Source organism: Clavelina lepadiformis, chromosome 2, assembly GCF_947623445.1.
Source record: "Clavelina lepadiformis chromosome 2, kaClaLepa1.1, whole genome shotgun sequence".
Taxonomy (NCBI): Eukaryota; Metazoa; Chordata; class Ascidiacea; order Aplousobranchia; family Clavelinidae; genus Clavelina; species Clavelina lepadiformis.
Genome location: NC_135241.1, coordinates 25335285 through 25357869, shown reverse-complemented (window position 1 = coordinate 25357869; position 22585 = coordinate 25335285). Strand labels below are relative to the sequence as shown.

The following is a 22585-nucleotide window of genomic DNA, read 5'->3' as shown; positions in this document are numbered from 1 at the left end:
GAATGATAAGATTTGTTGGCAATCTTTGTTGGTGATTGTTGGTAAATGAAGGATTTTCAAATAGTTCTCAACTGCTTGTAGCAAATACTTAGATGCCGTAGGAATGTAAAACGGATTTCATTTAGTATTTTAATCAATCAAATAATCATTAATCTTTCAGTTTTCCAGTATTTCAGAACATTTTGTTGTGAAACATCGTATAGTAGCTTTCATCGTGCTTTCATGCATTGTATAAGTTATGACTGATATTGGCTCGACAACTGAATGCTGACACCTTGTTTGCACAAGAAGGTAGAACCTATTCAAAACATAGGTCTGCAAATTTGGTCAACATATATAAACGGCATTTAAAATAAAAGTGGTTTGCAGTAAGTTGTTCGCTTCTATGTATGTGGAGACAGTGACGTTGTTTAGTTGTTTAGTGTTTAGAGAATTTAGTTTGGGTCAATACGGTTCATGTTCGATGCTTAGTGGCCGTTGTAATGCTGGTATTTGGCAAGCCCTAGCGACACTTGCTTGTGTTCAGTGGTTTTGGTGAACAGTTTATCTTTCAGACAATAATGATAATAATTCGCTAAACTTTCAGTTTCAGTTCAAAAAAATCTTTCAGTATGTAAAAAGCCAAGAAAAATAAAACATTTGTTTTATCATTTTGTTTTGCAAGACCAACGTCAATTTTGTAGCTGGAACAACTTATTAGCCTAGCTTCGTAACTGACTAAGCTCAACGCAGTTCGCAAACGAAAAAGCTGAACTTTCTGTAACGGCCATTAAGTACTTCTTATTTTGTCGCTGGTTGGCGCCCTCAAGCCACTTCCCGTGTAAAACCGATAAATTTGTTCTCACTGCATGTTAGTTTGCCGTTCTCTTTTCTACTGTTTCTGCGATTCGACTGTGATGTCATTGAAGTGTTGAGCTCAGAAGGTTATAACTTATTTAATATATGAGTGAGGATGACGTATTACTGTAGCAGCAGCCTTTTGGAGTCAGGAGTCAGATCTACTTACCAGAGCAACCCAACAACTTACCTCGTCATATTTTAAGCAAAAACCTCAATTAATCAAGTTTAATTGTTACAAATGTGTTAAATATAAATTAGCATGTGTCTATGTTGGACCTATCCAAAATGGTAGATCTTTAACTCATCATTCAGAATATGAAAGAGAGGGTCTCTTCTTCCAAATTGTGGAAAAAAGCTCATCAGGCTTGCTGGCCTATAGGATCAAAATCACTCGAGCATAACAATTTTCATTTTCTTATTCTGAATGGTGATTGGTGACGTAGAAAAGCTTTAAATTGTCTAAATTTGTATAATATGCTCATTGCTCCTTTATTTTACATAAACTAAACACATTTCGTATCACCCAAAACCAATTAGGCAAAAATTTGTTTTTGAACATTTTATGTCCTTACTACGTTCAAAAGCTTAAAACTCCACTTAACAAAAAATAGTTTTATATTAGGGGATTTTACTCAAGCCAAAACCTTCGATTGATAGCGCTGTGAAACAGTGAAATGTGTTTTGTTTGATTTTCTTGTAAGTAAGACATCAGCAAACGTTTTCTAAAGAATTTTCCAGTTGTATTGTTTTGAAAAGTTGTTTATGCTTTCTTCAGAAATAGTTGCACACTTTATAACATGTAGTGTACGACCATACTTGGTTAGGTTGTTGGGTTTTCAACTTTTTCCGCTTTAAGAGAATTCCCAAGTTAAATGTTTTTTTCCAAGTCAATACTTTGGGCTCAATGCTCAGTGGAAAATGGTCAGAATGTTAAACTTTGAGGTGGGGCAGGTTAGGCCCCGACTAGAAAGTACGGAAATTTTGAACGAGAACTCGTTCGTGCAAAGACATGATGGCGTGCACTGAAACTTCAATTCTTAGTTTTATTTAATTATAATTTAACCTTCAAACAAAAATTTTTTCTTTGTTTATTTGTAATAAATCGGCGTAAAAATGAAAAAGTTTGGCGCACACTTTGAATTTGAATTGAATCTCATGCGTGCAGGTACTACACTTTCCGCTATGGGGCAAGGCTAACACTTTCGACGGATATTACAACAAACACCTAATTTTTCAGATGTCAACTTGTTGGTTGTTGTCATTTTTGTTACAGAGCAGGATGTTGAATGAGGTTGAAGATTGTTTTTTCTAAAGACTGACCTCATAGCTAATGTATCATCTCTATAGGACTGGTAAGTAAACTTGCATTTTGCCATACAAGCATACATTAGTCTTTATTTGCAAAAGTGGGCCATACAGCTGTACTATAGTACCAAATTACTGTACTGCAATACTTTTTGAGTACCAATATCGGTACTGTTGGTATTTTTAGAAAATAGCACCGAATTACTTTTTTCAAGAAATATAAGTCAGTCCCGATGCTTGTTACTTTTAAAATGATTACTTTAAGGTTTTGTGTAGTATGTTTTTTAAATTTTATTTGCATTATTTTACATTTTTTATTTAATTTTTTGCAATACCTTTATCGTTATTGACGGTACTTTTAAAGTACCGACTGCCCACCTCTGTTTATTACTTAGTTCATTCTAGGACTTTGAATAAATGAAAGAGTCTAGAAAAGTACAAATTCTTTTCTTTATCAACCACCATGACAAAATAATTATGAGCAAGAATGTTTCCAGAAAGTACAAAGCATGAGTGAGCATGACCTGCTCTAAGGCTCAATGTTAAAATTATATAACAATTGATCATCACGACTTTATGATCATTGACCTAATTAACAAGATGTATGGAAATTTTGTAAATAGCTACCATTCAGGAGTTTTGCAGACAGTAGGCCTACTATTTAAGAGAATTATGTTTTGTTTCCAAGCAAAATGTTTTCAGTTTGGTATTTTTGTTTAGTGTACCACATTATTTTTAGTAGTTTTCCATAATCCAATTTTTTAGATTAAATTTTATATATAGGCTTATATATTGTTATTATAGCAGTTCATTATTGAATAACTTCTGTGTATTTTAAGTTTTAAGAACCACTAAAAATCAAGAACTTAATATCTGCTTATAACAAAGTTGTCCATCTAAAGGAGAAGCCATGAAGTTGGAATTGGATCTTCATTGTCTGCTGATAATATATGGTTTGTGCATTTGTTTGCATGTTTGTTGAAATTGTTGCCTTGTCTAGGAGGTTTTTTTTATGAGAATTTGTTTGTTTGCAACATCGCTAAAGAGTATCTTATACAATCGTTTAACGTTGCTAAATAGCCTGTTATATACTGTAATCGTGGTAAATTTTAAGGATAGTTTGGTTGTGATACAAGGGAGTATTGGAGTTAAACCTTTAAAGTGAAGGCAAGTCCATAAATAAGTTGGCTATAATTCAAAAAATAGTTATCGGGAAATATATTGGACCATGGATTGTTAATAATATGTAGTGGTTAAGTAGTTATTATCATAAATAAGTGGCAAAAAACACGAATAGATGAAGATGGCGGTTTTTGTTAAGCCACAGTAAAAGAAACAATAGGTATGATTTGGGTATTTGGATCAAGTATGGATAAAATGTTTCCTGTTGTCGACAAATAACCAAGTTACTGGTTAGTACTCAAGTTACTAGAATACTGGTTAATGTAAAAGTTATCCTACACTTCTGTGTTGCTGGCTTTATCATAGTCCGGTACTGGTAACTGCAGTAAAAACAAAATGCTTTACAAATTTATGTACTGTCGTCTGTGACATTCTTACAATGAAAATAAACATTACTTGCTACTAATCACCTATCCATGGAAACGTATTCAATCCCAAATGAGTTAGCTAGCTTATCATACCTAATACAATCTGCAGTCTTCAAGCATATTGTTTTTAGATTGTAATGTCGTAATCACCTCTTCTCCACCATAATAGGAAGCCAAATTTGTGGCACAATTTTGGCAATAATTGTTTAACCACTACACATTATTAAAAATCCTTTCACCAGTATATTTACTGGAAATTGTTCTTTGATTTAAAGCCAATTTGTTTTTGGACTTGCCTCTCCCTTTAAACCCATCCTTGCACGGAGCCATTCAAGGCAGGCAATCACCTTTATCTTTTGAACTGAGCTACTCCTGACTGTTTGAGTCGGGGGTTAATCGCACCCTCCACTAAACCCTACCCTGCTTCGTAAAGTAAATTACTTAAGTAAACCAGCAGCTAAAATAAAGTTTTAAATGAAGTACGGTTAAAGCCATGTTAAGAAATGAAATAGCGAGAAATCCTAACTTTGCGAAATAATATTAACCAGGTGTTTTGAGAGCAGCAGCAACCACAACAATCAGCACTGCTCCTCCATACAATCCACTGGCAACTGGTTTCAACAATCTCATTGTAACTGCTCAGTTTCCAACTCCAACATCAAATACTGATTCATGTTTTTGGTTCTATGGAGGAGAGTTGGACAGTGGAGGTGGTGCTTCTTTTTACTCAGGAGCATTTGGATGTGATTTTCCAGCACCAGGCACATATGACAGCATCACTTGCACTGAACAAACAATTGATGGAACAAATCACACAATAACAATACTGACAATCACTCAACCACTTGTTGCTGGGAATATAAATATTGAAGTGAGATGTATAATTGCCACCGACACACCAGGACCCATCACTAGAACAGTGCAAAGTAAGTTTTAAAATTTATGTATAAGACTAAAATTTAAATACTGAGACTGCATTGGAAGCTGGCATAGCCAGAAGTCAAACTGTAGCCATAATGGACACATCATGCATGATTGTTGCCATAATTCGTTATCTTACCTATTTTTGAGATATACTGAGTCTGAGATATACTGTAAGACTTATACTGCTGAGATTCAAAGAAAAAACATCACTGATTTTGCCAAGCAAGTATAGCAAGCATATTTTGCAGTGAAGCTTGGCAACCAATATAAGCCTTGGGCTCCTCATAAGATCTGTAAAACCTGTATAGAGAGCCTGAGAAAAATGGAAAGAAGAAAAGCTTGAAATTCGAAGTGCCTATGGTATGGAGAGAGCAGCAAAACCATCACAATGACTGTTATTTTTGTATGGTGAATCTCAGAGGTTTCAATCGCTACAAGAGGAGTACATGGTAGTACCCTAACTTTGAATCAGCAAGGCGACTGGTTGAGCACTGCAAAAGCAATCCCGTACCTGTGTTTACATTACTGCCAGATTTGCAAGAAACAGATATTGAGGAAAAGCATGAACTGAAACATAGTGAAGCAAGTGGTGACAGTTTTAGCGATTACGAAGAAAGCTCTTCCACTCCCGAACAGTTCACACAAAAGAAGCTTAATGATCTTATCAGAGACCTTAACATACCAAAAGAAGCATCTGAGGTTTTAGACTGAAAGGGGAAGAACTGTCTAAAGGCGGATGCAAAGATAACAGCGTACTGGGCTAGAGAAGAGGAACTTCTACCTTTCTTCTGTCAAGATGCAGACCTTATATATTGCAATGATATACCTGGACTTCTCCTCAAAATGGAAGTCCTAGACTACAAACCGGAAAACTGGCGATTGTTTATAGACAGCTCTATCAGAAGTTTAAAAGTATTCTGTGGCACAATGGCAACTGCTAAGCATCTCTGCCAATTGCTCATTCAACAAAACTGAAAGAAGAGTATGAAAACGTCAAATTAGTTTTACAGAAGATCTGCTATGCCGAGCACCAGTGGTCGATTTGATTTGATTTGACTATTGTCCAAGTGTATTACAGTTGCAAATATTTATTTACAATAAAATGCGAAACCAATGTGGTATGTGGTCAAACTATTACCCTTTCCTGAGTGTATGAGCTTTTCACTTTCTTTAGGCTACGCTATTTTTTCTATATTCCAATCCAGGCTTGATACACTCGTGAACCTTTCTCATTCACTTTCTGTATTCACTTTTTACACTACTTTAATCTTGCGTTACAATTGTATTATAACTTTTAATTTGGGAACAAATTATTTCACTGGCTTTCATTACTAATTAATCAGCCTTGAATTAATATTTTTACTCTGTAAATTTCTGAATCAAATATGATCTAAGTTTAGTGGAAGTAATTCGAGTATTTTTCATATCACCATCCAACAGTAAAGAAGCCAACAGTAAAGTAGTAATTACTTGAAACCCCAACATTGTTATCTTCGCCAATAATGGGAAAGTTTCTATGAAAACTCTTGGTAAATAGCGTACTGTTTTACTTTAAACTGCTTTGGCTGCAATTGTCAGGGCGTTTTCAAATGCCAAAACTCCATGGCGTGAAAAAAGCGCTCTACGCACCCGACTTCGGCTCCTATTTCTTTATAGAAAATATTCACATGTCGCTGGGCTAGGGCTGATGTGGTTAATTGGAATTCATCAAAAGGTTTGTCTGGTAACTTATGAGGTACAATTCCAATATGTTTTATTGTGGTTAATGTGTAGGAGAGATAAGAGATACCTCTGATAAGGCATTTTACATCACAGTGGAGTATTGTTAAATCATTTTTTCCAATGCTTTATACCTCCATTACGAGTCGACATAAAGTTTGCAAGCATGTCTGGTTTGCTTAGAAAATAAAAAATCGAAAAAGTTAATTTATCAGCGAAATTGAGTTTTTAAAATTCTCGTGCAATTACCCAAAATAAACTTTTTATTGGTTGAGACTGACTATAAAGCAGTATTTTGATACGAAAATGATAAATTTGACCATAAGTTTATAAGGCAGCCATATTGCCATATTTGTTGTATTTACCTTTTGGCACATGGTTGGGGATTCTTCAGCCATTTTCTCCAAGGTATCCTGTAAAAAGCGGTGTTTTATATTGGGGAAGTAGTTCGTTTTGAATACTTCAATCATGAAGGAGAGGAAAAAGATCTCAACGTAAAATTTTGTAAAAAGAACCCTGAAGTTCATAATAATTCATTTGTTGAATCGCAAGTGGAAGATATCCACGCTGTGGAAAGTACACCGATTGCCTTGGTGTTGCCAAACCCTAAACGAGTGGGAGGATCTAAAGGCAAATGGCCGCTCTAAGACTTCCCATTAACCTTTTGTGTTACAACATGCACTAATGTGCTATAGTTATAAAACGCTCTTGGTATTTTGCTGATTTTAATTTCTTTAATTCGTTAAATAAACGAAAAATCCCTACATGACTTATTCTCTCTGAGATGATCCCAAGTATGACCAAAGTCACCCTAGTATCGGGATGACTTCGGACAGTTGAAGACTGCACATATAATGCTTTTTATAACGACTTTCGGATTCCTGTAGCAAACAATACAAACATATTTTCTGCAAAGCCTGTTATTTTCTGCACTGTTTGCAGCAAAAAAAGCTTTTAGAGACTTCACGCCTAATTTTTTTTAAATATTACTTTCAAAAAATTGTCCAATTTGTCCTCGGTCTCCCCTACTCATCTCAGTAGTCCATTAGATTTATGTAAAAACAGTTGGTTTTGTGGTAAAATCATGAAATTTCACGCGAAGTTAACACCAAATCTAATTTTCAAAAAAGGTAAAGACCCATTTTAAATATTTTAGGTATCGTGGTAATTTTAAGTTTTTATCATGACGACTCACGTAAGCTAAACTATTATATGTTCTAAAGCATATGGAATGAAAATGTTTAATATGATGAAAAAGTATTATCTTTCTTGTGATATGAATTTTTGAATGGAATTTGGGTTTCCTAGCACACCTTTTCAAAGAGAAAGACCAGACTTTATTGTAGAATGAATGAAGTCTTCATTAAAGAATGTTTTAAGAAATTATTAAGCATGATCACGTTTTAACTCCTTGCTTTCACAGTATAAAGCATTTCTCTTTAAAACATTTACAGTCTTTGTCATATTGCAACCACATCTCAATAGCTTTTGGCAACACTTTGATGTACCCAGCCCCAGTTATTTGGAGATGGTGATAAAACAAATGGAACCAACGATTATCACCCGTTGTAACCAGTCTGGTAAGCCGCCCTCGTTACTGCCCTCTTTACATGTTGCAGTGATGCTGACGATGTGGGAGGTATGAGATCTATGGACCTTCCTTAATAGGGAAATAATCCTTCCTTGCCTCATCAATATTGGTTCCGATACTGATTCTATCATAGAGCAACACTCTGTACTTCCCATCACTGTTATCACTTGTCATACGGTTTCATCTGTTGAAGCATGGTTAACATTGTGATAAAAGGCATCTGTCAAAAGCCTTTCGTGTTTCCCAAGCTATCATTTTCTTTTGCTTGCTAAGAATGATGTTTGATCACACCAGTTATAGAAATACAGACAAAGCAGTTGCTTTTTTGCGTTCATACACATGAGAAATGCCATGTGCAGCTATGAACCTAGTTTTCTTGTTGTTGTGAAAAAGTGTGTCGTGCAACAATTTCAACTCCACAATGCCCAGAACATATGTTGCATGACATCGCAAAGGTTTACTAGCTTGGTCACAAGCAAAAAACAAACAATCGATTGTAGAGAAGGTTTTGTGATGGTGGTTTTGTTGCAACAATATAATCAGTCTGAAATTAAATACAGATATACTCAATAACCACTGCCTCATGTGTCATCGGTTGCAAAAGAACATAATAAAAAATATAAATTGTATAAATAATAATTATATATTGAACTTTTTAGTTTGTGTGATAGTTATTATTTCTGATTTTAGGCATTTCTTTGATTAGATTCAGATCTCAGTCAAGATTAATTAGTCATATGTATGAAGTGATTAATGGTTAGTATTAATAAAAATGACCATTCATATTTAAGAATCCATTAAAATCAATACAGATTGTCCACCATCTCTTCCTTATGATGTTGTGATTACGTCATCATCTCAAACATACCAAGCCAGTGGAATGTTCAGTTGTCCGTCAGGAGATTTGTTTTACTCCAATGGAACTGCACTGCCATCTAGTGATACAACATGCTTAGTGAATGCCAAGTGGAGTGGCCAGGATAATTTACAATGTTGGATGGGTGAGTATTTGCTTGAATTTGTTGTGGTCAGAATGAATTGCAATGTCGGTCAGGTGAAATAACAATCTTTGGGCATCTAATTGTAGTGAAATGCTGTTTTTGTTAATTTTGTAGTTATTACTGTTGTCACCTGCTTGAAAAAAGCATTTTGCCAGCTTTAAGGACATCAACAGAAACTGGGAAAGTATTTTACGTAACAGAAGGAAAAAAACAATAAGATATAGTTTCTTACACACAGGTTGACCCAAGGGAAGGTTTTGGACATCTTCTATTTAATTAAATCGAAAACTGTAATAGGAATATGATTGTATTGGCAAATCTCAAGCCCACATTACATTGAACAAAATTTAAATGTGGATTTTTATGGCTAACAACATACATTTCACTCGTTATGATACCAATTTTTATCTAAAATCTGCACGTGACTCAGTAGGTTAAAATGCGCCAATTCATAGACATCATTGCCTATAGTGCAGGTAGCGCGTGCACCGCTTGGAAAAAACTTGCAATGATGCAATGAGCCAATTGCTAGGTAATTTCCAAGCTAAAAATTAACAATAATCAAGCAGCCTTCTGATTGGTTTAAATAGGTTTTAAAAATCTATGTAAGGCAAAATCTTGCAAACATCTCTTTAATCAGTGGATGCTACTATATAATGATTTTTTATAAAATGATTTTTTTACTAGTGAAAGAGCTTGCCCCTATTTATTAGTCTGGTAGATCACAAGCTTTATTTTGCTTCTTGTATCCATACTGCTACTGTACTTAGAAGTTATAGGTCGGTGTACACCCCCTAAGAGCTCTTAAATAAATGTCTTATAGTAAAATTGCTTAAATCGCTTATTTTGCAACTTGAGATTAACAAAATATGAATTGAAAAGATCCTAAATGTTATAATAGGCTTGTTAGACTCATTTTAATCTGATACAGTGCTTTTCAGTGCTTTTCTTTTCAAACAGTGCTGTTCTTGGCTATACAGCAATGTTAAAGTATCTCTGTCTCATTTAACCTGGAAGCATACTTGAGGTAAATAACCATTTATATAAAGTCTTGATTGAAGTAAAGTTGCTATTGTACAACATATCAAAGCCTGCGATCACAAAGCAAATTTAATGATAGTAAACAATTAGCTGTAATTGGTGCAATGCCTGTGATGTTTGTATTATCTTGAAATGGATTGAAACATTTCGTTTTGAAATCCAAGTCCAAGATAAAATTTAAAACTTTGCTGTGATCTTGTGCCAGAAATAGCTTGCATTTAGAATATCTATAATTTATTATTGGTATGGAATCATGTGGTTTGAAACTTCCATCACTCACATTAGAGTGAGGAGTAAGTCCAAAAACAAAATGATCTGATATGAAAGAACACTGCTGACTCAATATTCCGGTAAAATAATTTTGAAAATTAATTCTTGGTTAGGTAAGTATACGCAAATTAAAATTGCAAAATTGGCCTTAATAGTGATGTATATCAAGGCACTTGTGATGTCATAGGTAATCAGAGACATTCGCAAACTCATAAATATATCGATACTTACTGTATATCACGTATGTATCTGTTGCAGCTGTATAGATTGCTCTACCTGCCAATAGCTTGGTAGGTGACTTCCTATAGCCCAACCACGGCAACCAGTACGATACCGGTTTGACAGGTAACCTCTGTATCCCGAAGGATACCTTCACTTCACGGATACAAATGATTTGCTACAAGATATTTTATGTTTAAAACAATCGTAATTGTTCGATAATCCAAAGAAAGTTTGATAAACTCCATTCCAACTTTTTGTACTGTGGATCATATAGGTCTCAGTTTCAGAGCTACTGTAGGTGAAGTACTTGACAATAGTTTAATAACTTATGAGTAGCCAGTCAGTTTACGAATCCTGCTACAGTGTAGCATCAGCAAAAATCCTGACTAATTTTGTTACATCTTTGGTGAACATACAGCGCTAAAGCAAAGAAAACATGTCACGAAAGTTGTCAAGCAGGTGTTCTTCCCTACTTCAAGAGTAAACCTTAGTGGCCAAGGCTAGTTATGCAAAACCTGTGCAAAGGCGTTGAGGTTGCTGCAAAATGGAAAAAAAGCTTGATCTTTGGGGTGCCTATATGGTGTTGAGAAAACCACAAAGTCACAACGATGACTGTTATTATTGCATAGTGATGTTAACAGGTTTTAATTGTAACAAAAAAGGGGAGTATCCTGGCTTGACATCGGTGAGGTGACCATTGCTGCAGTCTGAAAGCATTCCTGCTCATTTCTTGGCATCACTGCCAAGATTGTAACTGTGATGTGATTTATCTGCAAAGAGAAAGGTTAGAAGCATCACTAGATTATAAAGGAAGATAGTTACCTAGGAAGAAAATGACCTAGGAAGGTGGGACCAACACATGATGAGAAGTTACTGCCGGAGCCTCAAACATGGTTGTCCTGATGTCCACTGCAGAAGAAAGTCATACAAGCTGTCATTCATAAAGAACTAATTTTATCATGTTTTTCATTGCTACTTTTCATTAACATTCCATGGATCTTTGTAGTGTATGTAGTGCCTCTGTATAACAGATGTGGGCAAGCTTTCTTTTGCTGGGCCACTTTGACTCAACAGCAATTACTTTTAGACCACAATAAGAGTGTTTTATGAACTGAATGTGACCTACGTATGGCGATATCGCAACATAAGTTTCATGGTTTGGACATAATAATGCAGGAATGAAACAAAATCATATCAAAAAGCCCTTTGAGTGCTGTACATCATGATACATTTTTAGAAATCCATATTGACAATTTATACCATTTTTCACCATTTTTAATCCAAAACATTAAAATACCTCAAAAACAAGAGCCAGTTGGGAAAAAACTACCTTGTTTTTAGATTCAGCTCCCCAAAAATACCTCTAAAGCGAAGGAATATTTCCGGCACAAACTGTGTTGACCAGTGTAATGAGAGCAGTACCATGATGTCATTTACAGTGACATCATAGCTGCAGAGTTTTCTTTATTCTTGTGTTTCTTGCCACAATATAATATAAAAATAATTGGAATTTGTGCTGTGATAAGGCCGGCATCATCTTTTTTATTTTCGATAAAATCAATGAGGAAAAAGAAAATAAAATTCAAAAATTGATTTGCAATACAGTAAACTGGACTTTGGTCAAATTAAGAGGTTTTTTCGTCAAATTGGTTGGGTTGGGCTAAGCTGGCACATCATCCTGATATTATAGCTTAGTACGTATTTGCTTTTTTGTTATTTTACAAAGATTTCTTTTGTTTTATTCTACATAGGCAACTTTACTGGTGCTTTTTCAAAATACTTCTTCTAAATACCATTCATTTCAAACAGCACCATCAGTGACACTTGCAAGCAGTTCAATTGATGGCAATAAACTGACTGTGGTTGAAGGAAATGATTTGACTCTGGCTTGTAATTACGATGATGTCATTCCTGCTGGAGATACTTCTCGATTCTATATTGGAGGAAATCGTAACCCTATGAATCAGGTAAAATGGTCAAAGTTTGTGTTGATTGAATGCATTTCTGATTGTTCAAAAAATGATTTGTTTTCACTCACCAAGGGAGAGCCATTTATATTGTTCACATTACAAAGAACTGACAACAACAAAGTAGTCTCATGTCAGGCTGTTACTCCTTACACTGATCTCTATCCTGCAAGCGGAAGATCGTCAGAATATACTTTGAATGTCCTTTGTGAGTATGGCAACAAAACGTTTATCGTGCCTTTGTGGTGTTGTGTAGTGTTCTTGCACTATCTTGTAGTCGCATTTAATGGCCAGTAAGGAGTCTTCTTTGTTTTCAAATCTGAGGCCCCACAAGTTACTTTTAAACCCAAACATGGAAGTAATTAATAGTAATGACAATAATATTTTATCACATTTTTATTAATTTGATAATTTTGATGGTGAATAATTTGTCACTAATTTGTTTGTTTCAACTAGAGAGTGTAAGATATTATTTGGAAAAAGTTAAACAACTGCGTATAAAAACAGCTATGGCGATCGATACTACCTGATGTTATTCCGCATTAAATTTTAGCATATAAACATCTCATCGTAAGAAGAAGGCTGTAAGTAAACTAACATTCCAGATGCTCATTATTGCTAAGTCAAAATATGCTTTTTGCAACATAATTAACTAAGTGTAATTAGAAGAGCATTGCCAACTTCAATGTTTTGCCGATAATGCGATGCAAAATGCAAAGCTGACCTAGAAACATGACCTAGATCAAAAACAATGCTAGGTGCATAGAAATTACAAAAATGTGAATAAAAGAGCAAAGGAATGTTTGTTGGAATTCGAATAAGCTTTCTGGATTTTCACATTAAAGCAAATTGATCTCTTAGTTAATTCAGAATCTTTTGAGTCAAGTGTTTTTACTTCATTTTGAAACTGATTGATAGTTTCTCAAAACATACCGTTTGCAAGTTGGTTATCGCAAAGAAAGCGCATAAGGTAAAAAGTACAAAGTGATTACAAAAGACGTTAATTAAATATTTACAAAGTGTTTTCCATGCCTTGCCTGTGTGCGCTGTGATGTTTCAGTAGAACGGGATTTTAAATGCCCCGGTGGCAACAGCAAGTCACTTGTTGAAAGAAAAAATGTAGTTAGTTTCAATGAATAATCCTCACTTGGCATATTTTTCAAAAATTATGGGTTTTACCTCGTTTAATTCGATAGATACAACAGCGACTTGAATAATGTATTGTCGCTTAGTAGTTAACACACTTTTTCTGGTGGCTTTACTATTGCTAGAAATACCTGCTCAGGAACACATTGCCAATTTGTTTTGGAAATGTAGCTTGGTTTTGTACTTACTGCAAAGCTAAAAGTCATGCAGTGCCTAGTTTGCATGGAAAGATGTATGTGAAACAGGTAGTGTACTGTTCACGACCAGGTAGGTTAGATTAGGGCTGGGTGTAATTGTCATAAATGTAAATGTGATTCATAATTGAAACTATCAATTGTGCACTTACAATTACTACACCAAAATGTTGCAATCAGCGCAATAAGTGCAGAAATATGTATATTTACAAAACAAAATAACAAACGTGTTTTGGAATGTTCTTCAATTCTTCATCGGAGTGAAAATATACAGATTTTAATTGGAATTGTTTTATGTGCAACTGCTCACGTCACATTGTTGTGCATCATGCTCATTGTTGAAGACCTGTAATTAGGTTAAGCAATTTATCGTCAGGTTATAATACAACCAAATATATAATACAATAAAATCATTTGCAGTAGAATTGGATGATATTATCAATCATCAATCTTACAGTAATTGTTAGACAAAGTTATTGATTGTCGAGTCTGGTATTTTTTTATAATAAACAATTTTTTTCCTCCCACATGGTGAAAACTTAAATGTATGAACGATATCATAGCAGCCAAAAGCACTTTAAACTTTCCTTTCACTGTCATGGATTTTTGGCCAAGTTGTGCTGAATGGTTGTGTTGAAGATACTGGGATTTAGTTTCTGAACCATAAACCATAAACCTATCATCAATTTTCAGAAATTTGTTTTCAAAAATTATGGTTCTAAGTTTTTTCAGCTTTACTTTCACAAAGGTGTAAAATCTTCATATGATGTAGCAACTGAGGTCAACTTAAAACTGGCAAGTGTGTATTACAATTCTATATCTAGAGCATGAAGGAGAGGTTGATGTCAACAAGTTTCCATAGAAATGGTCAAATGACTTCCTAGCAGTGACACTTAGTTCCTGCAGCATTGCTTTGGTGGGAATAGGTCAAGATACTTTTTGGACACACTTTGTAATATGGTTTATATATTTTTTACTGTTTTAATGCTTGCTATGTACCAGTAGGTATCACTGTGAAACTAGAATTGGGTTTTAACGGGTAATTTCTTCCTGCTTTGTCATTTCTGCATAGGTAGCACATTGAAGATTTGCTTTTAGGCAGTTTTTTTGATTTGGTTACACGTAGGACCAAATGAAACGAGAATTTGAGAATAAGTAACTATCAGATTTGAGAAAATGTGCCTCAAGTATAGGCTACATAAGGTTCCCTCTGTATATAATGTTTAATCAGGATTTGCAACTGCACTTGGTAATCTCCAATGCAATAATAGCTTGGTGAGAGTCGCACCCAGTTGGTTCTTTTTATACTCAGCCAGGGAAAAGGGTGTTCAAAACGCACTTTGTTATTAAAACCAAACATCATCCCTGTGTTATTGCAATGGCTTGGTACTTGTACTCTGGTTTAGCTCACTTGCCTTACTTGGTCATAGCACACTTTTCAGTCTGTTACATATTTGAAATTTTGCCATTTGATCTTTTTTCAACTAGATGTACCTGACACAGTTAACATCAAAGCAGTGCTTACTGACTTCACAATACCTGCAGAGAATGGATATCTTTTAAGATCAGATGAAAATCTCACCATGCAGTGCATATATAGTGAAGCAAATCCACCTGCAAACTGTAACTTCACATTTCATATGACTCAGTCAAACACAGTCAGCTCAGTCAGTGGTTGCAGCATAAGTTATAATCTTGATCAATCAAGTCTGGTCTCTTGCACTGCTGGAAATATAGTTGGTTCCAGGTCAAGCGACAATCAAACCATCACTGTGGTTCCAGCACAACGTGAGTGTATTTTCTTGCTTTGGTTGCACTGTAGTATATTTCACCAAGATTAGGCATACAGTTGGTTTCAAAAGTTAAAAACTACTGTAAGAATTGCACTTCATTATGCAGTAGTAGCATTAACCTGAAGATTTGGTCCAGGTATTCTTCACTTCAATGTGGATGGGGCTAATGTGACTGACAACAATGCGACATCATATCTTGGCCAAAATGTTACTTTTTCATGCAGCATTGGCTTCAGTGATGAGCTAAAAACCTCATTTTACTTTTTTCATGAAAGTAATAATATCGGCAGTGAACAGTCATTTGACTTGACATTGAAACCTTCTGATACTGGGAATTATTCCTGCACAAGCATGGATAGCTTTGGAAATTACAGCGCATCAATATATCTTGATGTTCTATGTAAGTGAGAAGTTTTAATGGTATGCAGTAGGTTGCCATTTATTTTGCGTGACTTCATATTTCTTTCTTTGATGAGTAAAACATCTGCATGGCATTCCATTGGAGGTTTAGTTGCCAACATCAATGAAATGAGCCCATTATTACAATAATTTGGTATAGTACACATAGCTGCTCATATATATATGTGTGTCTTAATGTATGTTGTTTTATGTTTGTTGTGCAAGTTGTCCTATGTTTATGTATGCTTTACCACCCACTGCAATAGTAATTAATCAATGTTCAATGTACTTGTGTATTCACAAACTTGTGTATTTACTTGCTACTTGCTTGCTTCATAAATAGCTTCAGTTACTTCTGTTTAAACAATTAAAATACTCACATTTGCATGGTTGTAATAATCTGCGTGTAAAGGTAGCAATAAAGAATGATTCTTAAGAATGCATGTTTTAGCCATTTATGCAGAAATTTCAAACTTTGTACAACAAAACAATCTGCACTTTAATGTGCTACTGGTCAAAAATTCAATAGACTATGAAAACGATTTAAGAATGATCTTAGAACATACAACTTGGCTTATGCTTTTCATTTTCAATAATCTTATATAATGAAAATTATGTTTCTAGACGCTGCAACACAGGATGAGATTCCAATTTGTAATTGGAATTTGAATGAAACTGGAATCTGCTATGTTATGTTTTTTTCAAATCCAAATTCCCAGTTTGTATCATTAAGCAAAGATGGTGAGTTACGCTATTTGTTATTCTTTTTAATATTTTGGCAAGTGTGAATTTCAAATAGATATTTTTGCAGTGTTATATTAAAATCTTGCGTGTTTTGTATTTTTTTTTGAATTCTTAATCTTGCGCTTTTTGGTATATGATGCATTAAAGAACATTAGATTCAAAATTATGATTTAAAATTTCATTTAAATTTGTAGTTGCCTATTATTTAAATTTTGTAATCACATGATCAATCCAGCTGCGTCAGTTAATTGCAGTCCAATACAAACATTTATGACTTACCATTTCTAAAATAAGATAAATATTTATTGACTGATTTATCAGACTCCAGCATTGCTACTGGAGGATAAGATAATTGTTCGTTTAGTTGCCAGCAACCCACAATATTAGCTTTTTTGTTTCACATTTACCTTTGCTACTTTGTATCTCTGTGTCCTATGTTGCACAACACACAATATTAGCTTTGCCAGGCAGTTGGTGTTGAAGTTTTGATAACCTTGAAAATTATGTATTAGTGACATCTATTAATGCATTTGTTAGGTAATCCAGCCCATGGATGGTGCGTTGTTGACAACGGTTTTATGTATTGATAGAATTATTTACAGCAATTTATTTACTAGAACAAACAGTGGCAAGTGATGATTCAATGACTATAACACCAACTGGAGATCAAGGCGAACAAACTTTCACATTCAACCGCAAAAATGTAAGTAATTGAATTATATTGCACAAAGTTGTTTAAATTTTAACTTGTTTCAGTAAGTTCCATGCTGGCAAGTATATATATAAATTATCTACTAATTTTTAAATCTTTTGCATAATGAGAAGCAATAGCATTCATATTGCGTAAGTCTGTAAGTTTGAAGGTCGTTTGTGTTGGCCCATCCAAACCCAGGCGATTCATTATAAAATATTGCATTTGCCTGTAATGAAATGAATCGATTTTGCTAACAGTGATACTCACTTCGCAATCTTTCCGGATTTTATGCTCATTTTTATAAGCAGGGATTCCGTACTGAAATTTGTAGATTACACATTTAGTTGTCGCTACTGTTTATAACCCTTGTTGTTGACACATGTATTTAGGTATAACCTTTTACACAAGTATAACCTATTAGCTGTAAACAGTACATACATGCAAGAAACTAATAATTGGAAAGTTTTCAAGAAGCTTGGATATTAAACCCTACTTGACAATATATGTTAAACACCATAAAATAGCAGTTACTTTCTTTGTTCATGCCACTGCCATTTGACGGTTGTTTTCATTTTTTGTCCAGCTAGATACATTTGAAGCCAAATCAGCTGGCTTGTACAGTAGAGACACAAGTTATTCAAAACCATAATTCCAGGTCATCAGTGGCTCGCAGTTTCCACAAGACTATGTTATCATGAAAACAAAATATCATTCAGACATACACAAAAATTAACTCCAAGTCGTGGTTGATGTGATTGATATTGACACAATTAAGACAATAACATTTTTCCAGGTAGAAAATTCAGACAATGGAAGATACGAGCTCACCGTGAAATCTTCAAGCAGCGGTTTATTCCTGAATAGTGTTTTATACTTTGACATTGAAGTTGTGGACAATACAGATGGCAATGGGGAACCACCTGGCACTCCTGGTCTCTCCACTGGTGCAATTGCTGGGATTATTGCTGGTGTTGTGGCGGTCATTGTATGTGCAGCTGGTTATGGTGTTTATAGATGGAGAAATGGATCTCAGAAGAAAAGTTGGTTTATTTTCTTGCATTTGTTTGATTGTCTTTGTTTAAACTGACTTAATAGGAGCTTAGGTTGTTATATTTATATTCTAGTATTGCTTTTTTGTCTCCATCTGTAGTTTGTGGCTATCTTAAATGTAAGATGTTGTTTGGAAAATATTTGGAAAAGTTTTTTGCATAAGTTTACAAATTCTTTTTACTGTATTCTCGCTATGTACGCAGATGGAAGTCGGCCTAATGAAATGTATCCAACTGGCAGTGGCAACCGCACATTGACAGGTGCCATTATGCTTTAGTCCACATTTGTTGCTTCAAATAACTTTAAATATGTTTTTATGAAATGGTGTCAAATATGTTCATTGTTTTTCAAAGCTATTTAATCACAATTTTCTGATTTGTTCGTGTTTTTATTTGTATTTAAATCTAGTTAACTTAGGCAGCTATGTTTTTATTTGCTCGTATATATGCATATGCTCATGTTGCATATAGACATTGTTTATTTTTCCAGATCAACTTGGTTACATTGATGTTACTGCCAATGATTCAGCCCAAGTAATCAAAAATTTTTGCATATGATAATGGAAATGCATATTGTAACAATTTATTATATAGTAAAAGGCTTGCATTTGTTCTGAAATTAAACTAAAATTGTAAATGATCACAGATAAGCTCAGATAACCAAAGGAATTATGAAGTAGTTGGTCCAGCTGAAGGTATGACTTCATAATATTTGCTTTGACTGAATGCTCCCCAGAATTATTAAGTAACAGAAAACTTTGTCGATTGATTATAATTTTCAAATGAACTATTGTCATCTATTCAAATCAGGAGAGTAAACAGTATCATTGCATAGATTTATGAGCTTGAAAATCTTCATGACTGTTTTTGTAAGAATTATGAACTATTTTTTGTGTTTGTAAATCTGCAGATGAAAATGGATATCTTGCAGTTAATGGAAGCACAACTGGTCACTTGGTAATTTCTGTTTTATTTTAAATGTAACGCAGCAGCATTGGTTCCAGCTGCTTGAATCTTAATTTGTTTCAATTTTGCAGAGAAACAGAGCTTCAAATTCTCAGCTGGAAACTGGTAACTTATCTTATTTACAATTTTTATGAGTTATACAAATAAGTGGTTAATACCACAGTATGATGTTTATTGAGGAGGTAAAAAATCCTGTAACATAGAAATAAAATCAAACAAAAGTAAAACTTGCCCAACTCAACACTTCATTACACAGTCAACGCAGGTTACGTTGTCGTGAATGGGGAGGAATCCAATGCTGAGTCGAACAATCAAGGAAATGCAACAAGTAGTTCCAAAAGATATGAGAACATAGAAGGTGCTTATGATGACGTCATCACTGCTCCACGTGCTCATACTGAGGTTAGAAAATTAAACTGAAGTCGTTGAACTAATTCATAAAAATCAAACCTGAAGAAAAAATATGATTTCAAAAGTATATTTCTATTATATTTAGGTTCGCAATCATGGACAACAGAACGGCTCAAGAAGATATGAAAATGTTGAAGGTCCTTATGATGAAATCAACAACTCTTAAAACTTGATTTACAAAAGCTTGCATACTTCTATTATTTCTGTATCTTGTTTGTTGTGTCATAGATAGCTTATATAGAGGTTTTTTATTTTTAAAATCGGTAATTTTCGTAACATAAATTCTTGGCAATTTTTTTCGATATATGCTGCATTAATTGTTTTTTCTTTTACCCCTTTATCTTTCATTGTTTGGTTTTTAAATTACTACAGTGCAGTTGTGGACTATGAAGTTCATCCTGTGAACTGTTTCTGTTTTATCCTGAATGTTTTCAATCAGCGAGTACTTTTATGTTCAACATAGTTTGTACTCGCGTTATGCAGAATACTTCATGCATTTCACCTCATGCATTTTTACTCAAATATTATTGTCAAAACATGAAAATCTTATTTTGCTTAAACAAATCGTAGAAATTTTGTAACAGCGATTATTTCTAATATTGGCATCTTTCCGAATCCACTCTTAAACGCCAGGTCGGAAACCGCTATCTTACTTGGCCTGGTACCATCAATGTATTGTGATGTAATAGATAAAGAATGCAGAAATACGTTTTTAAACTTAACATTCCAACGTGCATACGACGCATAGACACCTTAAATAGATATTTAATAAATACTCTATTTAAGGTGTCTATGATACGACGTGTGATTCAATCTGATCATAAATCGATCACACTACCTATTTATCACCCCAATCTTTAATATTCCCAATTAATTGATCGATTATTAATTATCGATTATTTAATATTCCCAATATTTATCACCCCAATCGATCACAACAAAATGATTGCCAAATAAGGAGATAGCACTTACATTGTATTTTGGACGTTTTTTTACTGGTGTTGTGAAATCTTGCGCCACATGTGGGCAGGTTATTTCATTTTATCTTTTCCGTGTTTGTAGCGGTCGCGTTTATCGCTATAGCGCCATTGTACTTAACAACTTTTTCCATTTTTCCGTCTGTTAATTAGTAATTAATAGTTTGAGTTTTATATTGTGATGTAAGACCGTTTAGAATTATGCTTTTGTTTATGCTCTCTATGATTAATATCGAAGTAATGGCCGATGCAGTTTTCATCAACATAATTTCATTTTAATATTCAAGTATTACGTGCAATCAGGGTTTTTTTTAAGGTTTGGTTTGGGTGACCGCTAAGTAGTTTTAAGAGACCGCAAGTGTTTCATTTAAATACCAAAAAATAGCCTGTAGTTGCAAGTCCAAATTTTGGGAAACCGCTGGAGAAATTTGGGGGACCGTTTCGGTCCCCCAAAACACTGCGTGCAATCATTGCATAAAGAGATTAATTTTTATGAATTAAAGCTATAAATCACTTTTAATTGAACTTAGTTTGATTGCTTTTATGTCAGTAAGTTCATTCATTCAGTAAGTTTTTTCATTATTGATTGTTTAAATTGCTGCGAAATTATCTTCTGAAGAATTTAAGTTGTGACGCAATAAGGTTTTGCAAAAATAAGGTTAGTCCTAGACCTAAGTGGCGACCTTGTTTAAATAACATATACCGAAGAGTTCGTCCACTTTGTCAAGTTTTTGAATAGTTTAAGTCGTATGTAATAAAGCATTTAAGAGTTTTTTTCTAAATGGTTGAATCTAAATGCCGCTGGTTGAAAGCTGCAAGATCAGTCAATGTACGACTTTTCACAACCTTCGAAGTATGAGTCGACCACATCCTTCTGCTATAAGCCTATAACCAACCAGCGGCAGACAGAGTCATGTGGCGTTCGGACAATTTCATAATTGCAATAATTATATATATTGGCATTGCATAAAGTTTGATTTTTCTCCAGGCAGATAATAATGTGCAAAGCTTGTAGCGTGCTGACGGTAGTTGCAGTATTTCAAGTAGCGTTGTTTTACGGCGTAAAGTTTGAAGTGTTTCAAGTACCTTGTTTTCGTGGTGTAATATGCGACACGTGGTTTATGGTAGCAGGTATTGTTCTAGTATCTTTAATCACAAGCGTAGTTTCAAACCAATATGTGATATAGTAAGTGTGTCAAGTGGTTTTTTTTGTAATGGTGTAAAGCGGTTTGAATGCTTTGTGAGAAAAAGGCTTAAATTGGAACACACGTGATTATGGGCTGATTGGCTAAAAGCTCATTGGTCAATATTTTAGGATATAAAACAAGTGTTGGATTTAAATCGCTCTCTTGGGAAATTCTCTCTTCTCTGAGTTATTTCCCTTGTTCTGTAAAATTGAAGTTATTACTGAATTATTAAGAAAGTGGGATCATGGTGTAAATATTGCTAATTCGATACAACTGATTCGGACAATATAACAACTAAATTTTATGAAGTTGGTGTTGATTTAAGAAGCAAATGAGACAGTAAAACGCAACGGAGTCAAAGACAATCATAGGAGTCAGACAATAAAACTGAAAGACTGGGTTTGGCTTAGGCCATCCCAAAACCATTACCACACCATAAATCCCATAAATGGTGACCCCGACTTTCTTCTACAACAAGGAGAAGAAAACGCACCTCTGACGAGCAAGCAGCAAGACGAGAAGTTCAAGGCCACAACGAACTCGGATTATTACTACTCTGCGACGTTGGCTGTACTTGGGATATATATATCGAATT

General features: G+C 34.4%; 1 protein-coding gene across 2 annotated transcripts; it reads left to right on the top strand.

Moving 5' to 3' along the window:
• Positions 1–1780: 1780 nt before the first annotated feature.
• On the top strand, positions 1781–22294 carry LOC143445776 (uncharacterized). Of its 2 annotated transcripts, XM_076945090.1 has the most exons (18): positions 1786–2192; positions 2985–3098; positions 4244–4621; positions 8742–8930; positions 12273–12430; positions 12506–12638; positions 15259–15558; positions 15700–15963; positions 16587–16703; positions 17324–17409; positions 18194–18440; positions 18654–18710; positions 18940–18983; positions 19096–19144; positions 19360–19406; positions 19487–19520; positions 19672–19817; positions 19912–22294. In XM_076945090.1, exons 2-18 carry the CDS (start codon positions 3056–3058, stop codon positions 19990–19992), a joined length of 2373 nt encoding a protein of 790 aa, XP_076801205.1. In that variant the 5' UTR covers positions 1786–2192; positions 2985–3055; the 3' UTR covers positions 19993–22294. The 2 variants fall into 2 exon arrangements, with proteins under 2 accessions (XP_076801206.1, XP_076801205.1); XM_076945091.1 differs by lacking the exons at positions 15259–15558; positions 15700–15963 and having other exon boundaries at positions 1781–2192.
• The last annotated feature ends 291 nt before the right edge of the window (positions 22295–22585 follow it).